This window comes from Zootoca vivipara, chromosome 3 (assembly GCF_965207765.1).
Source record: "Zootoca vivipara chromosome 3, rZooViv2.hap1.1, whole genome shotgun sequence".
Lineage (NCBI taxonomy): Eukaryota > Metazoa > Chordata > Lepidosauria > Squamata > Lacertidae > Zootoca > Zootoca vivipara.
This window is the reverse complement of record NC_142586.1, coordinates 40,670,116-40,683,144: the sequence shown is the minus strand read 5'-3', so window position 1 is coordinate 40,683,144 and position 13,029 is coordinate 40,670,116. Positions and strand designations below refer to the sequence as shown.

General features: G+C 42.7%; 1 protein-coding gene across 1 annotated transcript in view; it reads left to right on the top strand.

Moving 5' to 3' along the window:
• GABRR1 (gamma-aminobutyric acid type A receptor subunit rho1) overlaps positions 1 to 12,698 on the top strand; it is a 31,225-nt gene extending 18,527 nt beyond the window's left edge. Inside the window, exons 3-10 of the mRNA XM_035109407.2 lie at positions 358 to 464; positions 4,797 to 4,864; positions 5,420 to 5,643; positions 6,878 to 6,960; positions 7,890 to 8,030; positions 8,656 to 8,808; positions 10,410 to 10,606; positions 11,891 to 12,698. Coding sequence (XP_034965298.1) covers positions 358 to 464; positions 4,797 to 4,864; positions 5,420 to 5,643; positions 6,878 to 6,960; positions 7,890 to 8,030; positions 8,656 to 8,808; positions 10,410 to 10,606; positions 11,891 to 12,181 — 1,264 coding nt within the window. The 3' untranslated portion in view covers positions 12,182 to 12,698. The remainder of the gene's footprint in view (positions 1 to 357; positions 465 to 4,796; positions 4,865 to 5,419; positions 5,644 to 6,877; positions 6,961 to 7,889; positions 8,031 to 8,655; positions 8,809 to 10,409; positions 10,607 to 11,890) is intronic.
• Positions 12,699 to 13,029: the final 331 nt, after the last annotated feature.

Below are 13,029 nucleotides of genomic sequence, written 5' to 3'. Positions count from 1 at the left end.
GCAGAGCTGAAGGAGATGAAGTGACATGTCAAATGTCATTTCATCTCCTCATGCCTTTCAGTCTGTAATCTTATATGCTCTTTTTTGAGAGGAGGTTCCATTGAACACCGGGGAACTTACTTATGAGAAAACAGGCAAAGGATTGAACTGCCAATGAATTTGGTGAGGTTATCCACAACTCTAGGAAATATTGGGGCTGGACTATTTTTTAGGCATTTAACTAATACAATTACCGGTACTTGATTTGTGTCTCCACACACCAGACTGGTGTTCTGTGAGCCCCCTGGAGAACCCACATTAAGGAATAGTGCAGTAGTACAGTTGTGTAATTGTGCTTTCCTCTCTCTCTCCAAATAGTCCAATATTGAAACGAAGTCCTGATATCACCAAATCACCACTTACAAAGTCAGAGCAACTTCTGAGAATAGATGACCATGACTTCAGCATGAGGCCAGGTTTTGGAGGTATGACATGTAAACTTCTGTTGATGTTCTCTTTTCCTCTCTGTGTTTTCTTAAAAACACCTCTTAGTGATTTTTTTTAATTAAAAGAAGGCTATAGGAATAGCCAATATCTACAGGTAAAGGTATTCCCTTGCTTTCACCCTGAAGTTTAGCTTTCATGCACTCCCCTCAGGAGTGGCACGGCCTACTTTGCCACCTGAGGCAAAACAGGAAGGTGTCATTCCGCATCACCAAAGCCTCCCTTACCTGGGTCATGTGGCAGCGTCCATGTGGCAGCGGCAATGATGGTGGGTTCTGGCAAGATCACACGGAGCGCACAGATCTTGTGAGATCTCTTCGGAAGCCAGTGCCCCTGCTTCTTCTCTGCCAGCGGGGAAGAAAGCATGATGGGCAGGCCACCTCTTGGCATTCTGCCACCTGAGGTGCTGCCTCAGCCAACCTCATGAGCAGGCCGGCCCTGACTACCCTCACAGAGTCACTGTGCATTTAGTTAACACCAGGACAGGCAGAAATATTTTAAGTGCAGCTTCCTCTCTTGCTGCACCCTGACACTGAGAAGAGCTGTGCACGTTGAATTCCTGCCTGCCATTAAGCTGTTAAAGCAGGGGTGGAGAACCTGTGGCTGTCCATATGTTGTCAGGTTACAGTTCCCATCACTCCCTGCTTCATTGACCATACTAGTTGGGGATGATGGGAATTGGAGTCCAATAGCACCTGGAGTACCACAGGCTCCTCCCCCTTGTGTTAAGGATGAAACCAGATGGCCACAGAGGCTGGGGTGTGTGTGTGTGTGTGTGTGTGTGTGACAAGCAGCTGATGTGGCTTGTTTGCTTGAGTGAAGTGATTGTATTTTGATAAAACTCAAGTAATATTTTATTTAAGAGAACGAATCAGTGCCCTCCCCTGCTAATCCCAGATGTGGGAGGAAAAGGGTATTTTGAGGGCAATAGGGAAGAGTATGTTCTGTGGCGCTTTTTCTTATTTCAGTATTGAAGAGCTCAGTTCTGGTTTTTAAAACGGGTTCAGACGCCTGACTGAAATTAAGCCACAAATATGTCTGTGACCCTATTTAGCTCAATAAACGTTCCTGTTGTGCTAAAGTGCCTTCAGTTTGGCTCTGTCATAGTCCTCATATAAGAACATAAGAACTGCCCTTTGCTTGAGGGTTATTATGGATGGTGGTTTAAATGTGACGTTTATTTGGCATTGCTGGCTAGTTCGTCTCTCTTAACTGATGGGCAGCTGCCTTTTTGAAAAGCTTAGGAACAAGGAGCTTTTGTTTCTGCAGCGTATCTCTTGCAAGCTTATTGGCCTATCTGAATTGCCGGAGAATATTTTTTAAGTACAATGTTATGTACAGATAAGTACAATTCCCTCATAAACTTAAATTATAAGTCTTAGGACCCCTCCAGACTGGTATTTTTATTGTGGATGTTCTGTGGCACATGTTGGATTACATCTACTTTCTTTGTGTGTTCTTTCCCCAATGCTATTTTATTATTGCTGTCTGAAAGAGCCACAGCGCAGCAGAAACAGGACAGCCCCCTACCCCACAATAACATTTGTTATAGGAACACCAGGAAGTTGCAGGATAAGCATTTATTTGAAATGAAGTCCAGAAACGTGACTGGCAAAATACACTTTGACTGGAGGAGTGTTTGAGGAATAGAGCAGACTATACTGAGTATACAAAAACAGAATCCTGAGAATACAAAAAATTAGGCATGCCTGTCCTAAAAATGGACATGCCTTCTGTTAGTAATAAAATTCATGGCATTAAGCTGAACCTTGCTGCCTGGTTGGGTCATATTTCTCTGCAGATGGCAGTGAAATCCCAATACTTTATTTCACAGCAACTGTGTGTGTACAACATGCACATTCATTTATTTTAGAAGTGAGGAACCTCAGGCCTTGGGGCCAAATGCAGCCTGTAAGGCTTACCTATCTGGCCTTTGGGAGTTGCCTGAGGCCCCACTCCCTCCTCAGGGCCTACTTATCACCATCCCTGCTTCATACCCTTCTTGAGTGTTTTTGCCTGGCTGGAATGTGCCTTTGAAGACTAAAAATGCCTCTTGGCTGCCTGGATGAAGAATTCAGAGGGGCATGTGGGTGTTTGCAGAAACTAGCCTACTGTACAAGAGTAAAATTTACATTTCTTGCTCCCCCCACTTTTGTCTCCAGCTCTGCTCACCACCACCATGTGGCCCCTTGAATGTTGCCCAGAAGGGAATAAAACCATCAAATTGAAAATGGTTCCCCAGCCCTAATATAATATGTAATCAACTAATGCACCATTTTGCTGACCTGACCTTTTCACTACAGAAAGAATATTTTAGATTGTTCCAGGTTAATGTTTTACTTCTTGCATTGTGGTTGCGTGCTATACAAAATCCAAGCTTTTAGGATTAGGAAAACATGCTTTCTTATGCCCCACCAGATTAAAGAATGTTGTAATTTATCTACCCTTTCCTGGCTGACAGATGGTCATTCAAATCCAAACTACTATTTTACCCCTTGATGAGGGAAGCGTGTTACTAAGCTCAATATGCACAATACAAGTTCAATTAGTTGTAAAAGGTTGGGTTTTTTTGGTTATTGTTTTTTGTCCAGCACTGTTCATGAACAACCTTTATGCTTTTAGCAAATCTCATGCTCTGTAATTGCATTATTAACTCATGTAGGAGGATTTGTGTATGCATTTTACTAAGATAATCTTTGCTGAAATTGAAATTATAATATTTATCTCCTAAGTATAAAAAGTGGAAAGTGGTACACCTATTTGGCTGAGTTCAAACAAGTGTGTCTGCAACATCATGATGGTCTGACTGTACAAAGTGTCAAATGTCTCAAACCATGTTTTCGTATTCTCCTTGCTTCTCCTTGAACATGGAACTTATTGATGGAGGCAGACAGGTGGTTATGGCACTTGGGGAAGGGCTGTAGCTCAATGCTAGAGCATCTGCTTAGGATGCAGAAGGTTCCATGTGCAATCTCGGCCATCTCCAGGTAGAGCTGGGAGAGATTTTTTGTCTAACATCCTGGAGAGCCACAGCTATGTAGAACAGTGTTTCCCAACCAGTGTGCTCCAGATGTTTTGGGACTACAACTCCCATCATTCCTGACCACTGGTCTTGCTAGCTAGGGATGATGGGAGTTGTAGTCCCAAAACATCTGGAGGCACACTGGTTGGGAAACACTGATGTAGACAATACTGTACTGAGATAGATGGACCATCAGTCTGACTTGGTATAAGGCAGCTTCCTATGTTCCTAATTGAGAGCTACGGTAAGTAATGAACCTGCACGTGTGAATCGGCCATAAGTGTTTTGCGTATATATCAATGTTATCATTTTTGATGTCCTGGCTCTTTAGATATGAGTCTGCCCATGGGGACCCCCAGTGCTTCTTACTTTGTGAGTAGGGGTGGCACATTCAATCTTCATCCTCTCTTGCTGGAGGAGTAAACAATAAGCCTCCTGTGTGTTGCTTTCACTGCGAGAATCAGGCTCCCCCACCTCTGTAATTAGTTAAGGAAAAACACAATGCATAGTACTTGCTCCATATTAAACCAGCCTTTGCCAACCTGGGACGCAGGTGGCACTGTGGGTTAAACCACAGAGCCTAGGGTTTGCCGATCAGAAGGTTGGCGGTTCGAATCCCCGTGACGGTCCCAGCTTCTGCCAACCTAACAGTTCGAAAGCACGTCAAAGTGCAAGTAGATAAATAGGTACCACTACAGTGGGAAGGTAAACAGCATTTCCGTGTGCTGCTCTGGTTCGCCAGAAGTGGCTTTGTCATGCTGGCCACATGACCTGGAAGCTGTACGCCAGCTCCCTCGGCCAAAAATGTGAGATGAGCACCGCAACCTCAATGTTGGTCACAACTGGACTGGTCAGGGGTCCCTTTACCTTTGCCTTGCCAATCTGGTACTCTTCCAATGTTTTTGACTACATATCCCATCAGCCCCAGCCAGCATTGCAGTGTAGTCGAAAACATCTGAAGGCGTCCAGTCTGTGAAGGCATCTAGTTTACCTGGGAACCAGCCCAGAGGTGCAAATGGCCTGTGATCTCACCTAGCAACTGTGTGCTTCTCTTTAATGTTAATGTTTCATTGTTAGAAGGTTCACCTCAGCCCTAAGTTACTTATTGGCAGCTAATGACAAATAACCTACTGCTGTGCGGTAACTGCCTGTGTCCTTAGACAGGCAGCCAGCAACCCATTTTGCATGCTTGCCTTCTTTGTGAGAGCCCTACTGCAAACTACTTCTTCATATGTGCTCTTTTAAAAACATATAAACATTTCTGATGCGTTGCATGCTGTGTTTCTTATAGGCCCTGCCATTCCAGTCGGAGTAGATGTACAAGTTGAAAGCTTGGACAGTATTTCAGAGGTTGACATGGTAAGTGTCATGCCCATGTTTGGATGGTTGTTCTTTCTGAACAAGAGGTTTTATGGAATAGGCTACTCTGAAAAACAGACATGACGCCAGGAGTGGGAAAACAGATTACTGAGTGGGAAACACTTAGGCTGCATGCGCACCACACATTTTAACCACATTGTTTCCTCCAAAGAATCCGGGTAACAGACCTACAATTCCCAGCACTCTTAACAAACTGTAGTTCCCAGGATTCTTGGGGGAGGGAGCACCATGACTATTAGATTGGTTTAAGAATGCTTTAAATGTATGGTTTGGGTGTGACCTAAGACATGGATTTGCACATTAGTTTCAAATCCAGTCCAATATTCCAATGGCAAAAAGGTATTTAATACAGCACTTTAACTATGGAACTGGGGCAGCCGAACACTTGTAGGATGTGTTTGCCATTCTACCTGAATCTTACAATTGCAGTGTAAAATTTATTTCCTTTATTATATTGGACTAAGAAATATTTATGGATTAAAAAATAGTAATGTGAATTAATTTTCCCCTGTCTCAATTTCTGCCTTATACTAGGACTTCACCATGACACTTTACCTTAGACATTACTGGAAAGATGAAAGGCTATCATTTCCAAGTACCAACAACCAAAGCATGACCTTTGATGGCAGACTAGTGAAAAAGATCTGGGTACCGGATATGTTCTTTGTGCATTCCAAACGATCCTTTATCCACGACACCACCACAGATAACGTCATGCTCCGGGTCCAGCCAGATGGGAAGGTGCTTTACAGCTTGAGGTAAAGTGAAATCCACAAAAATGCTTGGCTGAACTTCTGGAAGCATGCTGACTTCATCTCTTGTACGGCTGTGTGCATGAATTCTCGGTGGGTGTAACCCAGATCAAAAGGTATCACAAGTTTGTGCCACTAACATTATCCAAGTTCAGAATAACAGATGACTTAGTGTACATGGAGAGTCATCTGGTGGACGGAGCCATTGTCAGCTTCAGATTTGAACAATGCTCTCAGTGGACCCTCTCCTTTGCCATGGCCATCACTGCCCATTCCCTTGCATGTTCCTCTGGGCCCACTCTTTACCACTGCCCAGAATGAGATGCTGCTGTTCCTTCTCTTTTGCGTTTGTCACTGCTTGCAGACTTAGCAATAGCAATAGCAACAGCAACAGCAAGGAGGAGAAGCAGGGCAAGGGTGCTCCAGAGCTCAGAAGTGGACCTTACGCTGGGCTGTCAGGGGTTAGATTCACTAGAGAAGATAAGTAAGCATAATATTTGTTATCAGTCAATTTCACAGCTTGTAACAAAAGTCAAGGGTGGCAAAGGTCTCCTGACAGTGTTGTCTGGGTGTTGTCCTGCTTTGGAGATTCACGTGGGCCAAGTTTGGTTTGTGTAAGATCACCCTTTTTTGCTCCTAAGTCAGCAGGGTTACCTCCCAACACAAATCCAGCTCACTTCTTTTCAGTGCATGCCAAGCCTGTTAATTCAGAAGTAAGACCCCATGAGTGATTTATTTCCTCATCAGCGCAGTCACACAGCCTACCCTGTGCATGTTGAATGAGACGTACTTCCATTGAATCCTTGGGACAACTAGGCAGAAGTGCCAGCTTCTCCAGATAATTGAGGGGGCCCGATGCAACGTCTTGATGTCACACACATCGTACAATGTCCTGACATCGCACATAGGGCCCTCTGAATATTGAGGGAGGCCCCACCCTCTCAAAAAAAGATGGGGTCCCCATAGTGCCTTGGCCCCCAGGAGCCGGCGCCCCTGCTCCTAGGTATGTGTGCAAATGGGTTACAGCCTTAGGGAGTTAGCCTAGTTGAATGCAACAGAATTATGGTACTTCTCCATATGCAAAGAATTGTACTGCCTTGAAATATGTACTGTAAAAGCGTTACGAACTAGGCATGCATCTAACATGCGTTATTCCTGCTTCGTGTTTGCTTTTTAAAATATGTCGCTTTTTAACCATGTAAAAGGAAGACATTTTAAATATGCTTATTCTGTTTCCTAGGGTTACTGTAACAGCTATGTGTAACATGGATTTTAGTCGCTTTCCCCTTGACACACAAACGTGTTCACTGGAAATTGAAAGCTGTAAGTAAACAGGATCTCTGCAGAAGGCCCAATGCTGATGCCTCACATTTTGTTTCAAAATAGGGGTTGTGTGCTTTTATTCTGGGAGGGTGTTCCTGTGCTTTCCATAGCTGTGTGCTGGAGAAATTATGCAATCTCAGCATGAGTGCTGTGTGCACATAATTGGTATTGCTGCCCTAAGAAGAGTGAGCACAGCTCACAATGAATTGTCCCACAATTCTTTTTTTGCTCACAAAGACATAGGAACAAACACCCTGCTTCTTCTCTGTGGCTACTTTAATTTTAGTAAAGGCGTCTTGCAAAGGGAGATAGAATACAAACTCCCTCCTCTACTGGCCCCGCTAGTCATGGGCCTTGCAGGTCTGTGACTGGACTGTGTGATGAGGAGCCTAAAAGAATAATTATGTGTTTTTTTAAATGTTGCGGAAAAGCCTACAGCTTATACTCCAGCAAACAATCTAAAGATAGTACACTGTCCCTTGTTTTATCATCTCTTGTTGTGGCTAATTACTGGGATCGTAAAGCACCATGCAAAAAAGTAGTAAGTAAAATTATTAATGTAAAAATTTGTAAAGTAACAGCTGGCCACCTTTTGCTTCCACTTGCTTAAAAAAGAAATGGATATTTACAGAGGTGAAACTGTGAATTGCGGAGAGGCAGAGGCAATACATGTCCTCCACCGCCCAACATTGACATTAAAGACTCTGCTCTCAGGTCCTTTCCTTATTCTCATATATGTCAACAGCAGCTATTCACTTAAATGAGACTAAAAGTAAGCAAGAGCTCATATTAAACAGAAAATAAAACCCTGTCACTGGAATATATGGTGTATATCTGTTGACAGTAAGATAGCGTTCGGTACACAACTTAAGCCACAGTGCCAACTGGCTTCATTACAGTAAATGAGTTAATATTTCCTCCCTCTCTAGACGCTTACACTGAAGATGATCTCATGCTGTACTGGAAGAATGGCAATGACTCCCTGAAAACAGATGAGAGGATATCGCTATCCCAGTTCCTCATACAAGAGTTTCACACTACCACCAAACTTGCCTTTTATAGTAGCACAGGCGAGTGAATTTTGACAATAAATCCTGGATAAGGCTCAATTATTGTTGATTTTTATAGAAATAGGTTTGATCTCTACTTGGAGAAACTGTCTTTGGACTTGCCAGAGAGGCTGCTGTGGCATCATGTCACACGTTGTCTTCCCTACAAAGGCTTGGCAGCTGATGCCGGATTGTGCTCCTGAACCCCAAATTTGGGTTTGTGCACAATGCTGTAACCAATATATTTGGTACTGGGTTTGTTCAGAGAGCTTTTTATTAGCAAGGTGATAATCTCATCCTGTAGCAACTGGTTTTAGAAAAGGCTATTTAGAAAGGAGTTGCCGTGCAGTAAAAGCTTCAAAGTACTATTGCTACTAAGTGATGATTTCCACCACCATGCAAACAACATGGTAGTCATCTTTGGGAACTGCTGTTTTGAAGTCTCTATTATTCAGGGGTATGTACATCTAAAGTGTGCAAAATGTTTGGATAGTTGTAGTTATATGAGGTCAGCACCCTTCATAAACTAGTTCCCAGGATTTTTTGGGAGAATGCAATGACTGTTAAAGTGGTACGAGATCACTTTAAATATACGGTGTGGATGTGGGCTTTTGTGATTGACTTCTACCTTCTCCGTCTCCTGCAGGCTGGTACAACCGCCTCTACATCAACTTCACTTTACGCCGGCATATCTTCTTCTTCTTACTCCAGACCTATTTCCCTGCCACTCTGATGGTCATGCTGTCCTGGGTGTCCTTTTGGATAGACCGCAGAGCTGTGCCTGCAAGAGTTCCCTTAGGTAAATGAACCAAACCTCGCTGTGTCTGACCTGCTCTTTTAATAGCAATGCCAATCCAGGAGGGTCTGTCTGAACAGCTGGTGACGTTGCAGTGTCCGAGACTGTTTCTCACTCCCTTCTCCTTTTTGTTGGGGGAGTCTTAGCTGGCCATGGGGGTCTGTGGCAGGTGGAGGCCTGGATGCACTGTAGAAATAGTGGAGGCCTAGCAGGTGGAGGCCTGGATGGCACTGTAGAAATAGGCTAAGTGTTGCTTATTTATTAGTCACTTTTCTGAGCTAAATGCTCAGAAAGCAACATAAGATAGAGAAATAATATCAGTAATACATCTTGCAGAGTACAGTATGAAGCATCGAGTGGAAAATTGTATTTTAACATTTCAGTGGCTCCATCAGTAGGCATAGCTGTGATTATCTTCTCTGGATTATTATTATTTATTAAATTTGTATTTGGTTCTCCTAGTTCCCTCTTCCCTTCCCAATTCATTGCTTCTGATGTTACCGTTGTACTCTTTTCTAGCCTACACAGAGTCCAATGAATTCATGCCAGTTAGGAAATAGGCAGGGGTTTATGGTGTGTATCTTGAGAGAGTTTTACTAGTGTATATTTGCAGCATTGCATGTGACATCATAGACTCCAAAGGAGATGGTATCAGCTCCTGGACCTTTTGCTCTTTCTCTCACAAGTCTTTAGCCAATGGCACAGGGCCAGTGCAAAGCAGGATTCTGTCAAAGCCCAAGCAAGGAAAAAATTTTTGCTGGTGTAAATGATGAGAAAAGTCTTCATTCACAGTGGTAGGATATAAAGTGGTCACTGCGCTCACACTTTCAGCAGTGATTAAACTGCATATGCACAGCTATTTGGTTATGACCAATATTAATTGATTGGTAACGAATACAGGGTTGTGGCGCCTGGCTAAGGGATAATTATGCACTACGACTTCAGATTGTCACATTTTGTGGTCATCTGCCTATTTACCTTCTAGGTGTGCATCACCACTATTTCGATCCGTAACTTAAATATGTAGGAATGTCCTGTCCTTTGGATAATTATTTATACTTTTCAAATGGAATGCCGAAGTGGCACGGAATGTAATCATAGCTTAGATTTAAAATGTGTGAAACAAACTGGAAACAGTCAGATTTATCCATCCTTCCTTAAAAGAGACTGAATAATTTACAGCACAATCTGCAGAGAACTGAGTCTAAGTTAAATGAGGCCTCTAGGCAATTGTGCTTTGGATTCCTGGTCTGCACTGCAATCCTACCCAGAAGTAAACCTCAGCTTTTTCAGTGCAGCTTACACCCTAGTAAATATGTTTAGGACTGCAGTCTTGGTCTAAATCTGTGTCCAAGGGCTGTAACATTAGCCCACAGGTCACCCATGCATCAGCTCATGCAATTCAGCACACAATCTGCACCAGGCCGCAACCAGAGAAAGGTGACAGGATGGAAGATGCCAGCACACAATTCAAAGAAGGTAGAGCAGCCCACCTCAAGCTAGCATTTCATTTCTTAGTGAAACACTTGGCCCTCTGTTTAGGGTAAACAAAGCCAACTTGTCACCAAAGTGACATCTCCAAACGGATTATTGTATGTCTCCAGGGATCACGACAGTGCTGACCATGTCTACCATCATCACGGGCGTCAATGCCTCCATGCCTCGGGTTTCCTACATCAAAGCTGTGGACATTTACCTCTGGGTCAGTTTTGTGTTCGTCTTCCTTTCGGTGTTAGAGTACGCAGCAGTAAACTACTTGACTACAGTGCAAGAGCGAAAGGAACGGAAGCTGCGAGACAAGGTACATCTAACGTCATTTGGTGCCGTGCAGATAAGATGGCTGTGTACGGTGTTTTTTTTTCTAGAAAAATAGGTGCTGGTACTCAGCATGAAGTTATTACAGTAAGTGCCACATGTTTTAACAACAAAAAAAGAGGTGTTGGTACTGTGTACCCTTGAGTACCCCCTGGTACACTGGCTGTGTAGATTCTAAAGATGAATCAAACACACACACACACTGGGGGGTCTATCAGTAAAACTGTGTTCTACCCAAGGGTATGTTCAAACCAGTTTTTGTTTTTTTACACTGGTTGGATCTACACATGCAACATAATGAGATGCCTGAATACTACTTACTTTTTTAAAAAAGGTAGAAATGGTGCAGCTCACTCTGCCACCTCTGAACGCTTCCATGTTAAAAGCAGCCTGCTAGATTAGGTTAATAGCCAGCATCCTGTTATCACATTGGCCAACGAGATGCCTATGGAAAGCCCCAAAACAGGACCTGACTGCAACAGCACTCTCCCCACTAGTGATTACCAGCAACTGGCATTCAGAGGCACGTTGCCTCTGACAGTGGAAGTGGAACATAGCCATCGTGGCTGGTAGCCGTTTATAGAATTTGTCTAATCTTCTTTTCAACTCATTCAATTTGGTGGGCTCCCACTAGTTTTCAATTCATTTCCTAGCATGGAAATCACATTTTTCACAGCTGTCTTGGCACAGTGATGAACACTGCACTCACTATAGGAAGGATAGTCTGGAAAAACCATCAGTTTCTTAACATGAATTTTAATGCTCATGCAATACAAGGACACTATCTCATATTGGACATAATGAGCTTGAATGTGGCTTGGTTCCATGGTGCCCTCTATTAATAGAAAAGCACTTGCAAAAGTGTGGAGGTGCCTCCAATTTCCACCTTTTTCTCGGCTGCATTAGAGTATAGGGTGGTATATAAATTCAAATAATAATAATAATAATAATAATAATAATAATAATAGAGGGTCCCATTCTGTGAGCATACATCTGCTCACCATTTGGAAGAGCCAACTCAAAATCTAGTATGGTGTATTTTCACAAATTTACTTTTATATCAGCTATCCTGGCTACTAATCATGCAGAAAATCATAGCCAGATAAGAGAAACTGTGGTCAGATGAGTCGAGTCCTCGCCCATGGATTTGTGACAGCTTAAGGCTGCATTATTGCTGCACTCCAATATGTCAACTGCCGGTTTTGCCCCTTCTTCAGACCTTCTACCCTATATAGCCAGGCATTAAGATTATTCCTTCTTTCCTCTACAGCTTCCTTGCACTTGTACACTACCTCAGTCAAGGCAACTGATGGGTATGGATAGCAGCTATAGTGACGGGGAGGTAAATGAACTGGGACAGTATGTGTCTGAAAATGGAGATAAACAAGACCGAATGATGGTTCAGCTGGCACTTGGCTCAGAAAGGAATTCAAGCAGGAGGAAAAACCAGAGATACAGCAGCATGAGGATTGATACACATGCCATTGACAAGTATTCCAGAATAATATTTCCAGGGGCATACATTTTATTTAACCTGATATACTGGTCCATTTTTTCATAGTTATTTCTTTAGCCAGTTTCCATGTGGGTGGGACATGTGTTAACTGTATGAAATTAATGTCCATCAAGAAAATGTGACAATAGAGACTGTTCAATACTCCTGTTACATGAAATTCACACAATGCACTCTCCAATTTATTATACTGAGACCTAAGTGGAAATCTCTGCTGAACTGCCAGTTATACCAGGCCTCAAAACAAAAAAAAGTGGGGAGAGGGAGGAATGAAAATTTGCAAAGCAACAAATGCTTTTATTTCAAAAGACAGTATGTGATAGGCATTTGTTAAAGTACAGAATATTGTAACAGTGTCGCTATGATGGGAAGAGGAATTTCAGAGCACATCTGTGTTCCAATTACAGAAACGATGGACCATGTTAATATTTTTGTTTCAGTTTGTAAATATATACAATATTGTAAAATTATCTATTTAAGTGTAAATTGCAATTCTAAACAGTGTACTGTACACTTTTACTATCAAGACTCCTCTCAAGTAAAAACATCTACTTTTTTGGCTTACAGGCGTGTGTGTTATTGCTAATCAGTCACTTGTTGATGTCACCCTCTAAGGAAAGTCAGGGACCCACAAGGTTCTTACACCTTTTTCCTTATCAGGATGCCCAATGTTATATTAGGAGTAACATTGATTGAAGCCATTGATTTCATTAACCAAGCAGGGCCAACATGCTCAGAGGGCTCATGACATACTGTGACACCAACTCCCTCAAAATCAATTTCGCCAAAACCAAAATTCTTACCTTTGGCACGAAAACTCGGAAGTCATTCTGGAATTTTGAGGGCCACCCCATTGAATATTGTTCAGCATTCAAATATTTGGGTATCACCTTTCA